Below are 20448 nucleotides of genomic sequence, written 5' to 3'. Positions count from 1 at the left end.
TCAAAATTATTTGTTGGTATTTCCACATTGGTTAGCATGAACTAGAACCCTGCATATGGGGCTGGTGCTGTGTCACAGTGGGTTAATGCCCTGGCCTGAAGCACCGGCATCCCATATAGGTGCCAGTTCTAGTCCTGGCTGCTCCTCTTCCAATCCAGCTCTCTGCTATGGCCTGGGATAGCAGTAGAAGATGGCCCAAGTGCTTGGGCCCCTGTACCTATGTGGGAGACCCAGAAGCTCCTGGCTCCTGGCTTCGGATAGGTGCAGCTCTGGCTGTTGCAGTTAATTGGGGAGTGAACCATCGGATGGAAGACCTCTCTTTCTCTCTCTCCTCTCTCTGTAATTCTTTCAAATAAATAAATCTTAAAAAAAAAAAAAACTGCATAATGTCTGCAATTACAGTCTGATGTTCAATACTCCGCTATTAAAAGTACTCACTATATTGTAATCAGGAATGCTACCTACTGGTTCTCTTAAATCCCTTTTAGATCATTTCTTTGATGCATTTACCATGCATTTTCACCGAATAATAAAACATAGCTGTGAAGCTTCTGATGGCTGCATCTATCCATTGTTTAGTAAGGTGTCATTTTTCAACATTTTAATAATGGAAGCAGGATATATTTTTAGTAATTGGATGTTTCTAGACAATGTTCATAATCTGTTGAGAAGTTGTATGGATTACAATAGATCTATTTTATTCACAGAAATGGATTATTTGGGAAAATGTCTTCCTCTTTAATGATGGTTAATATAACTGTAAAAATGTAAGTTCCTTGGCCCTCAGTTTACAAAATAGAGTATACTGGGATCTGTTCCCCTAAATAAACTGGTCTCTAATACTGATTACATTCATATATTGCCCATCATTCTCAAATAATCATTACCTACATATCAAATATATTTATGTATGTACATTTGTGTGCACACACGCGCCACACTTGGGGAAACGATGGCAGCTCTTTTTCTTTTAAAATAATCTGCTGAAATCTGGAAAAAAGTCCGCCAAGAAAACATTTTTTAAAGATTTATTTATTTGAAAAGCAGAGTTACAGAGAGGCAGAGGCAGAGAGAGGTTTTCCATCTGCTAGTTCACTACTCAAATGGCCGCAACGCCCAGAGCTGTGCTGATCCGAAGCCAGGTACTTCTGGGTCTCCCATGTGAATGCAGGGGCCCAAGGACTTGGGGCATTTTGTACTGCTTCCCCAGGCCATAGCAGAGAGTGGATTGGAAGTGGAGCAGCTGGCGCTCACATGGGATGCTAGCACTGCAGGCAGCAGCCTTTACCCGCTACACCACAGTGCCGACCCCAAGGAAACATTTTCAAGTATCTATGGGGCTGGTGTTGTGGCTCAGTGTTTTGTTACAATGGGAAGAAAATATTTTGCAAATAGTTTATAAAACAATTACCATGAAAATAAAAGTGGTAAACACAAAAGTACAGGGAACAGCATTGTGGTTGTGGTTCAGTGGGTTACGCTGCTGCCCATGCCACTGGCATCCTATATCTAAGATTGAGTCCTGGCAATCCAATCCAGCTCCTTGCACGGCAACTGGAAAGCAGTGCACAATGGCCCAGTTACCTGGGATCTCTCTGCACAAGTAGCTCAGGAGGGAGTTCCTGACTCCTAGCTTTGGCATGGCCAGGCTCCACCACTGCGTCCACTGGGGAATGAACCAGCAGACAGATCTGTCCCTTTCTTTGAAACACATCTTTTTAAAAGGGTTTGTGTGTGTGTCTACACATACATATACACAAATATTCAACTATTTTCAAACACTGCACTAATTCAGATCCACGTAAAAAGTCTACAATGACCATTTACACACTGAGCAATGGAAGAGAGGCTATAACTGTTTTTATTTTTGAATTATGTTTCAATTGCCATTTCTAGATGCATTAGTATGCTGGTTCCCTTCTGTTTTTCCTCCTTCCATTTTTTCTGAGAAGAGACCTGTTGCTATTTTTATAACCTGGGACATTTGTTTATAGAAAGCTTAAAAGGCAGAAAAAGCCCACAAAACAAGTGAGTTAAAACAGAGACAATGCATTTTTTTCTCATTTATTCAAATTCACTGCAGGAAGTAAACACTAAAAGATTAAAAAACAAAACAAAAAATTCACACTGCAGTATGTACAGTTTCATGACATCACATGAAGAAATTAAACTTCTAATAAAAATGACAAATTATATTACTGAGCAGAGCGCATCAAAACTGCTTGTGTAAACCCCAGAATTCTTACCATGAATGGTAATGTGCCTGTATCCCAGTATTTACTAATATTGGAATACTCCTGGTATAATATGCTTCCAATGGGATTTAAAAATTCATGAAAGTAGTTGTGTGAATTCATTATGTCGAAAAGTAGTTGAATTGGTTTTTAAAAAAATTTTAAGACCATTGGATTCAAAGAACATCCTTTCACAAAGCTTTAACCACGGAAGTCATGTCCAGAAATGGAATACTGCCATATTGGGATGAACATCGGATCGGACTTGTTAAGACATTTTGCCAAATGCACAGATGCACAGGGTCCCCCATGCACTTTTCATGCAGCAGATAATCACAACTTAAATAAAAGGTTTATTCTATACATTTGTCCAGACTTGCAACTGTATACATACATGCACAATTTTTAAACCTGTCTGATTATATTTACACTTATACATGGAATATACAGGAACCAAAGAGATTAAAAGGCTTTTCTGTTGCATCAGAACAATACAAAATATGTAATTTTCATTAAGGAAATCACTATTTACATCACCTTTAAAAACTGATTTTAACATCTTCATGTAACAAGTCAATATATATATACATTTTATATATATATATATAAAATATATATCTCACCAGTTTACTCTTCTGTAAGACGCAGCACAGAATAAACAGGTAATGCTACTTTACTGATGTCAATGAGAGCTGTAGTACCCCTTCACAAATGACTTTATTAGGAAGAATTTGTGTAGATATCTAAAATAGTCCTTGAAAACGTGTAGTATGTGTGCATCCTTGTAAATACATGTGCATAAACAAAGTGACTGTGGATGTATGCCCTTTCTCACCCCTCTCCTTACAAAATCAAAGGCAACTCACATTGGGGACATTCTCTAGTAAATCAGAACAGCATTCTTTGTGGTCACATTTATTTATGTATTACATATTCTCAAGCCTTTCATTGTTAACAACAATCAACCAACAAAAAACCAGCAGTGCTGGCCCTTGATGTTCTTCTCCCTGACCCATGTCTTACTCACTTCCTTCTAACCAAGGGAGAATACTGGTATTTTTTTCTGACGTACCTGAAAGGCTTTTCACAATGATGAGAACAATGGTTTGTTTAAAAGCTTACTTACACAGTGTAGACAATAAGATTGTCACAGTATGGACATGGAGTAGAATATATTCACTGGCCCGAGGGATTTTCATGTCAGAATAAGTATATGCCTTCACCAATATTCACTCTTGACTATTATATAATATATCCAATAACTCTGTGTACAAAGCATTTTGAGAAAAAAATAACCATTTTGAATTTTAGATATTAGGAAATAACGCCTGTTTTAATATAAAATTCTTAGAAACAAGTTCAAGTACAACAACTTCAAATTAACTTCCTTCTAATTAACAGCTGATAATTTTTGATAGGTTATTTTTTAACCCGTTTAACAATTAAAAGCCAAAATATTATCTGGTACATGAATTGTGGATTGTAAACACTGAACTTAAAAACGGACTTGCTTCAAGACTGAAAACCAGGTGGTTCAGAAATACACTAAGTTCTTCCAAGACAGTATCAATGTTTACTTTTAATCACTATTTTAAAATACTAGACTCAATGGAGTGGCTGTATACAATTCTGTCAGATAAGTGATCTCTGTACACATTTGTTTAGTCAATCTGAGATTAGTGCCTTTCTTGGGTTTGAACTAAATGTTTTAATCTTTGTCAGCATTGTTCTTAGTCCGGACAATGGTTTTAATAAGTCAAGGATGTAGTCAGGAGAAGTTTCCAAATCTTCCTGGAATCACCTGAGTTTAATAAGTGGCCCTGTTATTCCATCCCTAAGGCTAATTAAGTAGATGTTACTCATTAGAATACATAAATAATCACAGATTTTCCTGAGATGTTGAGCCAGATAAGAAAATTGTCCCCCTCCACCCAATTTTTTTTTGTCATAAAAAGTATTTTGAACCCGATTTCCAAAGACATAACGGTAATATAGGAATGCTAATATTGCAAATTTTGAGTTGATATGTGACTGTACTGGGGAAAATATAGGCATCAAATAGGTTTTTTTTTTTTTTCTTTTTACAGTCCATATTCTGAGAAAAGTCATAAGCAATGGTCCTCAAACTTCAGCGTGCAGAAGAAACACCTAGGGAGCAGGTTAGGTGCAGATGGAAGATTCCCAGGTCCACTTAGCAGATACTTGCTTTGCAGATCTGATTTGCTGCCTGTAATTCTGCATTTTAAAACAAGTGCTCCAGATGGTTCTTATGCAGGTGGTCTGAGTCCAGCTTTAAGAAATCCTGGTCATAAGACTTACAGGTACCACAGGAATGGTGAGAATTAACTTTTACAAGAGATGGTGAAAGCTGTTCAAAGAAAAGCCATTTTACTTCTGTTATAAACAATTTCTTAAATATTCAACTATTCAGGAAACCACCTGAACGCAAATGTTAACTTCCCTAATTCTGTAAAAGGAGGAGTAATAATTTAGTAAAGTAGTTAAAATACAAAAATGGAAATCTGTCCTTTTTTATAAGGATCTATCAAACTTCCCTCAATTGTAATCAATTTTTACTAAGTAGTACAAGGTTTAAAGAAATATGTATTGAAAAGGACTGGGGCAGGCAGACATACTGGGAATCAAAAAACCCCTTCCAAGAGTTAAAAACAAATATGTCTTTTAGCAAAAGTGAAAAATGTTAAGTATATAGTTTTTCTGATTTATTGGATAATTTATTACTGGATAATGAGATGTGAATCAGAACTAAAATTTTAATTTGATATTATTCCCTAAGAGTTATTTAAGAGTTTGGATTTTTAAAAAAACGTGTAGGCTGACTTCTGAAAAGCAAAATGAAACACCCTATTCAAGGCATCAAAATGCAGTAATCCACTATGGATGGAGTTTTACATTTTAACTTATGCCTCTTATTTATGATTATAAAATAATTTCATTCATAGGCTACTCACAGTTGTTATCTGATGCATACAGAAGTGTGAAACAACCAATTGCTAAGTTCAGTAGTTTCCTCATGACATCTAATGTTAAGCAAAAATTAGTATGCATATTTAAACATCACCAGTAACCAATACTTCTCAAAATAAAAAAAAGTTTCAATTATACCATGCTTTTCTCAAATCATGCTCTTATTTATACAGATCTCAAGTTCATACTAATTAGTTTTAAAGTGATCCAAAGCTGACTGGTAGGTACATTTCATTCGGATTCTTTTTTTATTGTTAGCATGTTTCCCAGAAGTCCGTAAACATCTCCATTTGCACTGTGTGGGCGAGAAGCATTATTTCCCATATGGCTGTTGTAAGGGCTTCGTAAGTTGATAAAAGCAGCCTTAGGTTCTGCAGCAGGGAGTAACTCTTCTTTGACTGGAACCTGTGAGACACTTTCAGAAGAAGGTTCCCTCCAAATGTCCTTATCCTGCGTTTCTCGACTGGTAACAGAAGTGCCTCCTTTCTGGAGCATGTAATACAAGATTGGGTTAGTTTTGGTCAGTCTTGGAGAGTCTTTTTCATACTCACTCTTATCTACATCTGTGATAACCCACTTAATGGGTCCCTTCTCACTGGGCCCGGGACAGCCACTCAAAGGCCCAGTTTCTGGCCGAGAACCCGCACAGCTCATGTGCTCAGAGAAAGGTGGAGTCACAGGAGTTTTTACCACTCCTGGGTATGAAAATGTCCTGTTATCCACGCAACTACTGGGCTGACTGGAACTGTACATCAGTCCATTTAAAGAAGAAATGCTGAATTCAGGTTTGCTACTGGTCACATTATTTTTGTGTCCTTTTCTTTTACTGTCAACGACAGAGTTACTCCTGTGTGGGGACAAATCCCGCACACAGTTTTCTGAGAGAAGGAGCTGTTTCAGAACATTGAAACTTTTGCTCTCTCGGGCCCAACTCCTATGTTCATTTTCATTGGCTGAACCAGAACCAGCAGGATATTTAAATTCAAGGTCATTTCTGCTAAATTTCAGCTCTTCCTGGTTAATCAAAGACCCATACAGTACTTCTGGAGCGCTGTGATTGTTTGCAGCATCAACAATGTTATTTTTCATCTTTTTAAATGGATTTTCTAATGGCTCAGAATAAAGCTTCCTTTTCTTAGGGACCATACAAAGATTCTTTGATTCCAGAAGCGTTAGTTCGCTGCTTCTGTAGCTCTTGTCCGGGTCATCTGCCAGGTAACTCTCATGGTTTTGTCTCAGCAACCGACTTAACAAACCATTCTTCGAGAAAGAAAAATCCTGAGGTGAAACTGGCTCCGATTTCAAGTCCTCGGATGCTGGTAAGGCAGCTGCGTTTCTCTGCATGGTAGGAGCCGTACCCAGTAGTGGGGCACTCTTAGTATCATGGTTCAAGTGCAGATTTGTGTTGTGAATATGTAAGTCATCACAAGGCTCAGATTTTATTTTCACCATCAGTATTTGTTCACTTAAAGCTCTCTCGCTGTGTTCCTGAGTACTTTCATCTCTTATAGGAATCTTCTCTTTTTTTTCACTCTTACCTTTGTTGGTATTTCCCAGGAGCAACTGGAGGACAGTGCGTCTTTCAAGCAGATTTTCTATTTCAGAACTAGAAAGTCCTGGCTCAGGAGCTGCTGACTGACTACTGAATGCCTTACTGTCTTCAGCTGCATTTGTTTTATTTGCGAGCAGAGGGCTATTTAATCTCTCCATCATACCTAGCGGTTTGTCTGGGTTTACACTTAGCAGCTGTTTGCTGGGGCGCTGCTCGTCCGCTGACACGGAAGACTGCATCCCACACTGCGCTAGATTCTGTAACAGCTTACTGGCACTGAAAGTGGCAGAGTTTGGTGCACCTTCATTTTGGGCTGGTTTCTCTCCTTGTGATTCTTTGCTTTTTGTCAGGTCCATCAAGTGGTTAGATGCAGCATTCATTAGCTTTTCAGACTGAGTACTGCAGGCATATGGTGTGGAATTCCATTTGATGACCAGGGAGTTCTGAGAAAGATTGATGGGAGAATCTGCTTTGGTGGATGCAAGTAATGGTGGAGTGCTCACTGGAGTAGTCCTATTTGTACTGGGGCTTTCTATTACAGAAGTCCTTGTATAATTTTGTGGACTGAACTTTGTCACATCACTGTGTACTCCCTGAGTGCTGGTGGTCTTTTCTACATTTTCTTCATTCTTATGGCCAAGTAGCAACTGAAGAAGGGTTACTTTCTGGTGTGAATTTAGCTTGGAATTCTTTGAGGTATCTTGATCTTCTTTGATATCCACCTCTGGGACTTTTGGATCCCAGGTGTTGAGCAAGGACTGAGTTAAGTTATCTAGAGAAACAGGTTGGTCAGATTCCACTTTTTCGATTCGGTGTTTGCAAGACAAATCTATGGGAACACAGTTAGAATAAGAACTTTCATCACCGCTACTGTCATCTGTAAAACTAGGATTGTTGTCTGAATATTCATCAATAGTTGTAGGTGTACTGCTATCCTCAAAAATGCTTCCTCTCTCACTATGACTATGTCCATTCATAGGCTTAGGTATGGTCTGGCTTTTAAGAAGGTGTAAAAGCAAACTATTATTGGCAGCTTGTTTTAGACTGTTTCTTTCCAGTGAGTTCTTATAGCCTGCATTTTTGGGGGAAGAAGGAACAATACCCATTGGATTTTGAAATGCTGTAGCATTACTTTTGCTAGTCATTAGTTTGCTTGACGATGTTCTTGCCTGACCGTTAAGATGGGTTGGCATTCCTTTCGAGAGCTGGAAACCACCAACATCCTTCTGGCCATTTTCTTGCAATCTGGCCATCGCAGCGAGTCTTTCACTTGCCACTTGATTTGCATTTTGTGTTTTTAAAGCATGTTCTCGAGAATACTGCTGCAAGTGAGCTTCACTTGAAAGGAGTAATGCTAACTGGCTACAAGCGACGCTAGGTTTAGGCGAGGTGGCAGGACTAGCCCTTTTTTCCACCATGCTTGCAACAGCCTGTAATCTGGCGGCACATGACAAGGGTTCACTCATGACCTTTGTTCCGCTTTGTCCAACGTGATGAGGTGATTCCACAAACCTATCTCTGATGAGGTTTTTAGTTACGTCAGGAAGATTGGTATCAGGCTTTTGATCTTTAGCTTTACTTTTCTTCAACAAAGTCTTTAGGTGACTTGATGCAACACCATAGCACCTTAAATCCTTTTCTACTTTTAAAGAATCATGATTGAGGGCATATCCTTGCTCCTTGAGGCTCTGCCTAATTTGTTGTGACAGGGCAACAGTCTGCAGCCTAGAGCTGAATGACTGGAGCAAAGAGGCCAGTAATGTGCTATCTTGTTTGCCTTTAGGCACATTGTCAACCATGCCAGCCAGCAAAGCTTCCTTCTTTACGTTTAAATTTACGATGGAATCAGACAACCTCTTCCGCTTAGCTGCATTCCAGTCCTCAGAAGACTGCAGCAGCCTGGCCTTTTTGAGATGCAGCATGCCAGATCCCTGGTATGTATGTGTATTGAGAACGGGACCATTACTTTGACAGGTGGGAAATGCACTGCCAGAAATGGTAAAGTTCTGATCTTCTTCATTGCGGTCAGCAGACTTTTTGTCGACGGCAGTACCTGATCCCCCTGCTGCCTGATGCATTAGTAATCCTTCTAGGTAAGTTAGAACAATAGAATCCTGGTGCACATCAGAGCCAAGCTCTTCTCCATGAGTCATGTTCAATAGAAGTATTCACAAGGGCTTGGTTTCTATTCACTTTAAAGGTTGGTTTTCTGTGGGTGATTGAGATGTAACTTTAATTAGTGAATGTCAGTTTATCACCTTCCATAGCAATCAGAGGTGTCCTGTTACATTCTGACTTAGACTTCTTCTAGCAATAACAATGCAAAAGGCAGGCAAACTCCAATGCAGTCGGACCACAGGGCTGATCAACTTTTACGGAAGAAGTAGAATTCCTTAACACATGGGTCTGTAGCATCAAGCAGATATACTCCTTAGTGAATATACTGTTTTGCCGTCTTCATCTTTTGTTTCCCATTAAATGCAAATATCAGTACTCTAAAAAAATAAATAAAAATAGTTAAGGAGGTGTAGAACTAGGACCACACTATGATACCTAAAACAAAAGGACATGGCATTTGTAAGTTTATACATACATATCACACATAAAAATATTTAATACATGCATATATATATGCATTAAGAGTCACTTCTTTAGTACTTTATGTCATTGTTATTTCTATCACATCGGAAATCTCTACTAGAAATCCTATGGGCTAACCCATATGGTTCACAATCATCAAGTCATTTAGAGAAAATAATGTTATATAACTATCTTCCAAAGCCTATCAAGTTTTTTAATTTCTTAAGCATCTTCCTAGAATATGAATGTGAAGTCTCCTTTACAGTGTTATAGGTCTATGAGGGAGCTAGAATTGGCCTCCTTATACTTCTGGGCATTTAAGAAGAACCAAAGTAATATACAGAAAAAGACAGAGAAGTATCTATGACATGGGCTCATCTGATAATGTGGGGTTGAGGTGAACAGAAAAGATTTACTTGTGACGACATCTCCCAAGCCCCAAGATTCCCTAAGTAATTTTTAGAATTCCTGTTTTCAAAGAAATGGAAGCACTAATAAGTTTAAGATTATTCAGTGGGCCTCTGCAAACCATGATAATTTTAGTCGTATTTATAAACATTAAAATATGTATAATCACAAGCTTATCTATCCATAATGTTTACCACGACTTATTAAAGACAGAAGGGAGTAGCTCTTCAGAAGCTCACTTAGGGCTATCAAAGGTTTAATATGTCTGTTTTTAAAAATCCTTACTCATGTGTTCCATGCAGAACTTTTAATTTGAAATTCATTCCTTTGTAAATTAAAAAAAAGTAGGCTGTGAAGTATGATGAGAATTATCTTTTATTAGAATTTGCAACACTCCACTGATAATTATTATCAAAGATGAAACAAAACGATTTTCCATCATGAACACATAGGCAATTGAAGAACTCACTGCATTTCTAAAAACTTGCCAGATGTATTTTTTTTTTTTTTCAATTTGACCCCAAACCAGGAAGCCATTACACCATTAGAAGAGAAGCTGGAATGATTTCCATGAAGTTTGTTAGTGAAGATGGCATACTGCTCAAGTTATGAGACCTCCTCAGTTCTATTAAAACTACCTTGGTCCCCATTGGTATTTAAAAAAAAGTTCATCTTAATTTAAAGACTTCTCTGTAGCTTTCTGGATAAAATAATTAATAGAAAGTCAAACTTTAGGAAAGAGTTATTACACAATTATTTTTATCAAATTACTAGATTTCTTAATTAAAAGGCTAAATAATTGTAGTCAAGAAAAAAAAATAGGGAAAAGAGACAGTGACAATTAAGATAAATAACATGTATAAGAAATAGGTAGAGAAGGGTTTTCCGTGAGATTTCAACCCTAATTAACTTAATGGGATCTCTGGGTGAATGTTGGTGTACCGATCAGATGCTGCTTGGGATACCTACATCTTACATCATAGTACGTGTGTTTGAATACTTGATATACTCTCAGTTCTAGCTTCCTCTAATGGGTAACCTGAGGGCAGCAGCTCATTAAGTTGGGTCCCTCTCATGGAGACTGGATTGAGTTCCTAGCTCCTGGCATCAGTGTGGATCTGGCTGTTGGAGGCATTTAAGGCTCGAACCAGCCAGTGGAAGATGTTTCTCTGTCTATATGTCTCTATCATTCTCTCTTAGCCTTTCAAATAAATAAAAATTTAAAAAACAAAATTAAAAATAAAATCAGAGTGCATTTTTACAGCTGACAGTAACAGAGTTACATAAATATGGTTTAATAATTATATTGATTTACAGTTAATTAAGACATTTAATGAAATATGTAAATCTATTGTATGAGTATTTCTCTCCCTACTATTGGCTACCTTTTGATACTTGACTGGACTGGAGAAAATCAAATCACATTAGTCATTTGATATTTGATTTATAAGTAGCCTTAAGAAATTTCATTGAAACAGAAGAATAAAATAAGATTACTGGAGCATCTTTGTGTTCATACTACTTGTGTTATTTCTATTCAACTTTTTACTATTCATAGTATATGCTGCAAAGTGGTATTCACTGCATCAAAAAGACTGAGTTTATATATTTCTGAATTTACAAAGCATAATCTGCAAGTTTATTTAAAAAGGATCTGTCATATTTTCTTTGCAAAAGGGCTTCAATGCTGCATTTAACCATTTATTCACCTGACCATTTACTTCCTATTTTAACAGAAATATTTAATGACAGAGATTAAGAATAATCATTTCTATTTTAACCTATTTACTTCAAGAACATTACATTTTTAACCTAACTTCAAGAACATAATGAAATATACAGCTAATTTAAGCAGTTCTTGGGTCTGAGATCTCTGCTTATTAGAATTAATACAGTGCAGAATATGCTATATAATAATATATATATAATATATAATCTATATATAATGCTATAATACATGAAGTTATTGAATGAACAAATGGGAAATAGGAAGAAGGACATTTTTATTCAAACACAGACTTTCTATTCTCTTCAAGCACAGATAGATGAAAAGCTACAATAATGAAATAACAAATTTGAAGCCATACTCTCTAATTTTCTCACTGTAAATCAAAAGAATGACAAAGGCAAAGGTCGTTCTAAATATTTAATTTGTTCTTTTCATTTAAATAAATGTAACAAACTAAAACTTCATTCTTTCTACCTAGGCTTTTTTACATGATTTTCGTAAATCACTAAGTGTAAGTATTTAAAAAATTAAATGTGTTTTGAAAAATCCTTTAGGATTATTTTAAGATTTCTACATGAAAATTACAAAACAAATTTTTTAGCTTAGAAAATATGGCTCGTATACTTTGTATAAATATAATTACATGCATACACTAAGCTATCACACTCTTCCCCAGGAAAGCAGGTATGCATCTAGAGAAGAGTTGGAGGGAAGACTAAGACACACTTATAAGGAAGGGGATTATTTTCATTAATTCCTTCAAGAAGTCGTCTTCAAGTACCCATTCCAGGAAGCAGCAGCAGGAAGGAGAGCTTGCTCCTGGAAACCTGCTTTTAGGGTGGGCAGGCATCTCCAAGTCAAAGACGGTGTTTACTGGGAGAGGCTGCTTCAGGCGACACTCCACACTCTGCTGCAACAACTAGCCACCACCATCCCAGCAGAAAATGAAACGCTTAGAAAACAGGCATTCCAAAACTCTTTCTTGAGGCCTTAATTCAATTACCTTCTTTAATTGAAAACTCTTTAGAGGAGTAGAGAGAGCCAACTTTCTTCAAATAACCTTCTTTTCTATGTCTTAAACAACTAAAGAGGGGAAACATGGTTAAAAAGCCTACCCACATTCATTAAGTCTTGCCTTCTGACTTCTGTAGTACAAAATTAGAGGAATTTCAGCAAAAAAGGAAAAGAGGCATGATACTTGGATATAGTACAGCTCACTGCGACCTATAAATACTAGGGTGTAGTGTAAATTATGAAAAGCACCTGACAGAGATATCTGAAGGTTAAAAATGTTAAAATCATTCTGCATTAGCCTAAAATTTTTTTCAGCAAAAAGATAACCATATTATTCATGAAGCACCAATACATAGTTCATTTGCCTGATCTTAAATATTTCTGAAGAGTGTTGCCAAGCTTATATTTGAGTACATTCAATCACAAGTACCTAAGTATCAACACATGTTTAAGCATTAGGCTTCTTTAGGGATTTGTAAGTAATATATTTAAACTGGAACAGTTTATAAAATGCTGTGATCCACTAGCTTATCAATCCACTAACTTCAACAATGATTTTATGGGAGATTCTGTATCTGTCTATTTGAAGGTACTCAACATTTTCCTCACAGACACAATATAAGAGAAATTTTACCTCTATGGCACGTACTTGCTAAATGATTCTAAGTCAAAAGAGCAGATTTCTTCCTGAAGTTGAATTATGAAAGAGAAAAGCAACCAAAGAGAGAAGAAAAAATAAATTACTAAGAACAAATGAAGACCACACAACTTCTGCCAATCTCATTAAGTTTAGAAGGAAAAATTCAGTATAGAAACTAAAATAGGTGATACTATTTAGCCTGCATGAAGTATTGGGTTTATAGATGCGACAAGTGAATAAAGATTTCTTAACACTAAAAAATTTATATATATGAAGGTAAAAAAATATCTACCCAGTAGATATTTTGAGTGGTTCTATAAAATTTTAGAAAAAAATGACTTTAACAAAAACATTAGTGTAAGCTTTAATACCAAGAAATGACTAAATAAAAATCTGCTCTTTATAATTTTAGAGATTTTTAACCCTCAGCATAGCAATAAAAAGTTATCATCATATACATCTGGATCTAAAAGACATTTTATTAATGTTTAATTTATGACTAATTTACAGACTAGAAATACAGGGATAGTGAAACAACTTTATTGGACTTTTTAAATGTATTACTGAAGACTTAACATTTACTCTAAAATTTCTTTGAGTGGGGAAGAGCTCCCTAAATGCCAGCAACAGCTTAGGCCAAAGCCAAGAGCTTGGCACACAATCCAAGTCTGCCGCGCGGGTGGCAGGAGCCTAGATACTTAAGCCATCTCTGGTGCCTTCCAAGATCTCCATCAGTAGGATGCAGGAGCCAAGAGCCAGAGGCAGGAATCAAACCTGGGCACTCCAGTATGGGATGTGGGCCTCCCAAAGGGTGCCCACACTCACAGCCTCTCATTTTTTTCAGAAACTTTCAAAAGTATCCTTGTACAGGCCTAAAAGATTCCATGACTTCTGGGTCGTTTGTACTTATTTAATTTAAAACATGTTACTTTTGAAAACTTGAACAGCTCTTAATAAGGTTGAAAAGAGGTAGTGCCTGGGGTCGACGCTGTAGCACAGCAGATAAAGGTGCTGCCTCCAGTGCTGGCATCCATATGGGTGCCAGCTCGAGTCCTGGCTGCTCCACTTTTGATCCAGCTCTCTGCTATGGCCTTGGAAAGCAGTGAAAGATGGCCCAAGTCCTTGGGCCCCTGCACACGTGTGGGAGACCCGAAGGAGGCTCCTGGCTTCCCGTCAATCGGCACAGCTCCAGCTGTTGCCATCTGGGGAGTGAGACAGCGGATGGAAGCCCTCTCTCTCTCTCTCTGCCTCTCTTTTTCTCTCTGTGTAACTCTGAGACTTTCAAATAAACAAATCTAACCCCCACCAAAAAAAAAAAAAAAAAAAAAAGGTAGTGATCTTTGTCCATTCAATGAAATATTTCATTTCTATATCATCTCTTTGCTTCCAATCTCCTTTATCACATAACTGCATTACTGTTTTTTTTTCCATTTAATAAACAGTTTCAAATAAATCTGAGTGGTCTAGCATCATAAAAGATGAAATAATATGTCACATAGACCCTCTGAATACAACAGGGTTAGAGATTCTTATTACAAAATACTGAATGACAACTGGATGAAAACACTATATTCCTTTAGTCTTTAGAAGTATACTGTTCAACAGTTTTGCTTGCACACTGATTTCTGAGATGACAAAATCCATCTAGGATGTTGTCATCTGAAGACCACAGAGATCTGTTTCTACACAATGGCACCACCATTGCTCATGTCTAGAATGCTAACGGACTCCTGTTTGTTTTCATGTTCTGATTTGTCTAACTGGATTATCTTTCCAAGTCAACTTTCTTCTTACTGATATTCTGGACAAAAAGTGAAAAACTACTGAATTCTCAATTGTGTTTAAGTTCAAAGACTGTAGAGTCCCCAGGTTTTTTTTTTTTTTTAATGTTCTTCAAAGATGGTCTAGTTTAATGGGGTCTGCAGACATTTCTCTACTGTATCATCCTTCTAGGCACTTTCATTATTTTCCTTTTGTCTTATTATTTGAGTCTTAAAAAAAACCCACATCTTCAAATAAATGAATTCTTTCCCAAGATAATAAAATGGCAACATGCTTAATAACACAAGGAAAAATAAGATCATGAAGATACAATAATACACAAAGGGCTCCAGGGGACAATTTATAAAAGGTTCAAGTAATAAAAGGTTCCAACTGGCACACAGAGAATTAGCAAGACGGAATGTTTTATTCTATCAAAATGTTTTATTATAAAAACATATTTATTACACTTCCTACTAGTTAGAAATATACCTATAAAACAACTCTCAAAAAGTAAGTCCAAAGAACTCTGATATTATACCAAGAGTTAATGTATTTCAAGACAATTTAACAAAACTTTTTTTTTAAACATTTATTTATTTATTTGAAAGTCAGAGTTACATAGAGAGAGAAAGGTCATCCATCCTCTGGTTCACTCCCCAACTGGACGCAATGGCCACAGCTGTGCCAATCAGAAGCCAGGAGCCAGGAGCTTCCTCTGGGTCTCCCACAGATGTGCAGGGGCCCAAGGACTTGGGCCATCCTCTACCACTTTCCCAGGCCACAGCAGAGAGTATGATTGGAAGTAGAGCAGCTGGGACTCAAACCAGCGCCCTTAGTGGATTCTGGCACTGCAGACGGTGGCTTTACCCACTACGTCACAGTGCCGGCCCCAGTAAAACTCACGTCTAGTTATGTAACAATGTTAAAATTGTAACTTAATCTTCCTTTTATTCATTTAAAATTGTTTATCAGCATGAAAATCTTTTAAAATTTACAAAACTAAAGGTTTACTGGTTCCACTAGCATGCAGCAGAAAAAAATTGTTATAGTGAGATAAATTATCCAAAAATAAGAAAATTGAACAAAATCATGAAGGAAGTTTATGAAACCCTAACTATATATGCATGGATAGATTTGGGGAAAGATCTGAAGTGTCAACACATAGATAATTTTTTAAAATATCTAGAAAAATGCTTTTCAAATTACAGTTTTTAAAAGGCCTGCAATTAATTTTTAAAAATATTTGATACTGAGTTGAAGTGTTAATATTTTCATGGACTTAAATAAAAGACAATTGTAAATAATTTACATAATGTAACTCACAAAGGCATGTTACACTGATTCTGCAAAGCAAATTGTCTCCATTGCAATACGTTTCTATTTGAAAATGGTTTATTAAGCACAAGGAAACTTTGCTTAACTTTTTATACACTTCAAAATAGTAAAACCCAAGTACTAAGATTTTACTTAGATAAAAAGAGACACATCTAATATAATTCTTAAATGTGAGACTCCTTCTCGCTGAGAATAAACAAATATTAACAAAGGTCTTTTTCCATTTGTTTTTAAGAGAACAATTCCATACCTTACTTGCAACCAGATTCTCCAATGAAAACACATTTAAGTAATTAAATATCTATGAAATCATGTGGTATGCTATTTCAATTATGTTTAAGAAATACTTCTTGACTTTCAAATGTTTCCATGAAATCTTGCTCAATTTCTTCTGTATAATCCAGTAATATCAATTTGAGTCTTGCATTTAAAGGCATGAGCATTTAGATTGATAGGCCCAGTTCCTGAAAATCCAAGTAAATAGTTCAGAGGCCTCTTGGCTTCCCTCTAAGACAAGACTGTGAAAGCAAGTTCAAAAGTTGAGCAATGGGGCCTGCGCTGTGGCGTAGCAGGTAAAGCCTGCTGCCCGCAGTGCTGGCATCCTGTATCACTGCTGATTCAGGTGCTGGCTGCTCCACTTCAGATTCAGCTCCCTGCTAAGCACCTGGGAAAGCAGCAGAAGATCCAAATCCTTGGTCCCCGTGCACCTATGTGGGAGACTTTGGAAGAAGCTCCTGGCTTCAGCCAGGCCAAGCCCCAGATATTGAGGCCATTTGGGACTGAATCAGTGGGTGGAAGATCTCTCTCTCTTTCTCTCTCTGCCTCTGCCTCTCTATAACTCTGCCTCTCAAATAAATGAATCTTAAAAAAAAAAAAAAAGTTGAGTAAGAAACAAAAACCCAAGTACCATTTATCAACAGGATATAAAACCAAACATTTTCTCTAAATGGATGAACTTTCCAAATCAAGAGTCAAATAAAAATTAGAATACATAAACCTCAATGCTTAATTTCATAGAACTAGAAAGAACAGGCAACGTTTTAGATCAGAGCCTTGAAAATTCATCAAAATGTAAAGACAGTGAGTTCTCTAGCATAAACTAAGAGAAAGTTAATGAAAAAAATTAAGAAAAATAATTAAAGAAACATTCAAGGGTTGGCATTTCCCAGCAGAGAACAGAAAGGGAATAGTAAAAGAGTAAGCTTAAAATCTCATTAGAAAATTCCATATTTCTAACTTCTTGCAAAAATGAATCATAATTAATATATACTCTGATCTGAATTACAAAACAATTTTTTGCAGTATTATGTTTATTGGTTGTACAATTTAATGGGTATGCCCTGCCCCCTAAAGTGAACTTATTTTAAAACATTCTGCTCAACTGAACGCAACATTTGTGATCCTCACTGTGAGAGTTTTTGGGCCCTGTCCCAAGGGGCCTCCTTCTAGGTGCAAACAAGCTTCAGAGGTGGGAGACAGGCAGGCCGCTGACTGACACTGCAGAGTGAGGCAGATGCCCGGGCGGTCCTCCACTGCAACCTGAGGGACTTAACATATTTTTGCCCAAGGCCAGATTTGCTCCTCACTTCGAGGCCCATCAGCTTTAACTTGCTTGTCAGCTGCTTCCCTAGGAGTAAAACAGTGTCACTCACATTCTCTATTAAAAAGGCTCATCAGGAGACACTACTGCTTGTCGAACTTAAGTGTTCAGCACAAGGACATAAGTGTCTGCGGGCCTCTTCAACTCTAAAATTTTATTTCTATGATTCCAAGTAATTTGTCAAATTTTAGTTGATAAAAATGACAAGCATTTTAACCAGAAAGATGGTACTCTGTCATAAAGTCGAGGAAACAGCACTGACTAATATGTTTTATAGTCTTTTTAGTGAATTCTAGGGGAAGGAAATGGTTTTGAAATAGCTGTATACCCTATCCACCCAATCCCCCCAAAGTTATTTATCTTTGCTATTTTTTCATTAGGGTCACAGAATTTCAAACAGATGTTTATTTAAAAGCTAAATATGAACTTACATTCAAACTGGAACTTCTGCTTATCTTAAAATGGCTATATACTGAATAAAATGGAAGATAACAGTAAAGATTTAAGATCATCAGCAACATACACAAATGTAAAAGTAAGCTAAAATAATAGTCTTAGAGACACAAACACAACTATAGTTGATAAATCAAAATAAAGGACTTCTTTGTTCTAAATTATGCTTAGAAGTCTTACATATGTGGATCAGACACAATAAATCCATTATTCATTTTACTCTGCCTCTGTATCTAAAATAAAATACTAACTTCACAATCAAAATCAGAAGTTAGAGAATTTAAGTTAAAAATCAAATGGCTAAAGAATCAAAGGAGCTACAGAAAAAGCTAAATTGCCAATTTCTGTTTTATAAAATGCAATACATTCCTGGCTGCTGTGCTGCACTGCCTTGAAAATATCAAAACTAGAATATTGTTAAATAAAATTGACTCTAGCTACAATTTCTAAAAATCCAGAATAATTATATGACAGGGAATACATGCAATATCATCAGCATTAATGTCTAGTCATTGTCTTCTACAAGTTTCTCTGAAGAAATATAAAATAATCATTAACTTACTTTGATAGCATGTACACATAAAACAAAGTTTAGAAGTAACAAAGGGTATAGCTTCTACTAACCTTTCCCAATTGCAAAGTAACTGGTGCTATCAGTTTTCAGACACATAATATTTCCCAATTTCTATCAAAATAAGAAATATAATGGAAAATGGATCATTTTCTCCTAGAATTAAGTGTTTATAGTATATAAACATCCTTTGAGATTGGAGCATAAATCCTATTACACTCAACTATGGTTTCCCCATCCCTAAAATAGATTTGACATACAGACACTAGCACAAGGTCAAGGTCACAGATCAGTAAGAAAGATTACCAACAGAACTGATGTAACAGCTGGCATCTGATCAAAGCTCCTAAGGTTTTTAGTATACTTAGCAGACACTCTGCATTTACTCAGAGTACACTCTGTTTTAGAAAATGTTTTTCATCTTTGAAGACAAAAGCTTTATATACTTTTTATTATATAGAATGTTCTGCTAAAATATTGTATTGGATCACAGAGTAAGAATACATATGTTTTGGAATTGTGAGTTTTTATGTGTATGTATGCATGCTTGCACATGTGTTTATTTTTGTTTGTTAAAGCTGCTTTCTGCCATGCGAAAACTTAGAAAGTAATTTACAGCCCATGAGTGGACCGTGCTCCCAAACACTGCCAAGCCTTTGCTCCACTTGAAGTTGAAATTATGGTATATTCTGCGACATTCTCAGGTCACTTATTCCCAAAATACACAGATTTAACTGCTAATTACTGGCTCAATCACAGAAGTTCTATAATGTGTACACAGTCTTCCATAACAATTTCCAAATCATACATATAGAAGAAACTTTGGTTATCAACAATAGCAACAAAAGTGATTCTTAATGGAAAATACTGTTAAAGAACGCAGTTATATAACAAACCCAACACCTTTTGTTTCAGCTTGTCCAATAAGATGTTGAATTTATCTTAAATTACATTTATGAAACAGTTATATGATGAGTGTTTGAACTGAAGAATTCTGATCCACAATGCATTTTTAAGGATGTATATTGCTGTTGAGGCAAATTTACACTATAAAAGTTTACCGTGTTAAATCAAGTATCACTTGCTAACCTTTATATATTTAGTAAATTATTTAATGTATGCCATGTAAATGCTCTATTAGTTCTTTGTTTTGTAAAATTATTTTTGATCAACAGGTTTGAATGAAAATACCAGAGCTGTACTACCTTAGAAAGACTTCTAGTTTTTCAATAACAAAGTAAAAAGAAAAAAATGTATCAAATTATCATAGCGAGTTCTTTACTATGCAGTGGATCATAGGTTTACCAAAATTATTATAGATGCTAATTCATTAATACATTAAACTTTGATCACAAAATCTATTAGTACATTCTCTTTGAAAACAAATGGATAGTGCTTGGCCCTGCACCGGCATGAGAGACCAGGCAGGATGTACCTGGCTCCTGGCTTCGGATCGGTGCATCACCGGCAGTAGTGGCGATTTGGAGGGTGAACCAATGGAAGGAAGACCTTTCTCTTTGTCTCTCTCTCACTAACTCTGCCTGTCAGAAAAAAAAAAAAAAAAAAAAAGGAAAAAGAAA

At 36.4% G+C, this 20448-nt stretch overlaps 1 protein-coding gene across 2 annotated transcripts in view; it reads right to left on the bottom strand.

The window, feature by feature from the left end:
• Positions 1-2048: 2048 nt before the first annotated feature.
• NRIP1 (nuclear receptor interacting protein 1) overlaps positions 2049-20448 on the bottom strand; it is a 54928-nt gene continuing 36528 nt past the window's right edge. Inside the window, exons 1-2 of one of the 2 annotated variants that reach the window (XM_070071917.2) lie at positions 20304-20410; positions 2049-9269 (exon numbers count right to left, since the gene is read on the bottom strand). In XM_070071917.2, coding sequence (XP_069928018.2) covers positions 5454-8927 — 3474 coding nt within the window. In that variant the 5' untranslated portion in view covers positions 8928-9269; positions 20304-20410 and the 3' untranslated portion in view covers positions 2049-5453. Of the gene's footprint in view, positions 9270-20303; positions 20411-20448 lie in introns of those variants that run through there. The other variant, XM_070071916.2, reaches the window with a different exon arrangement.

The sequence above is a fragment of the Oryctolagus cuniculus genome, chromosome 4, assembly GCF_051225735.1.
Source record: "Oryctolagus cuniculus isolate XC-2025 breed Fujian yellow rabbit chromosome 4, ASM5122573v1, whole genome shotgun sequence".
Classification (NCBI taxonomy): Eukaryota; Metazoa; Chordata; class Mammalia; order Lagomorpha; family Leporidae; genus Oryctolagus; species Oryctolagus cuniculus.
Note: the sequence above shows the minus strand (reverse complement) of the source record. Positions and strands in the feature narration are given on the sequence as shown.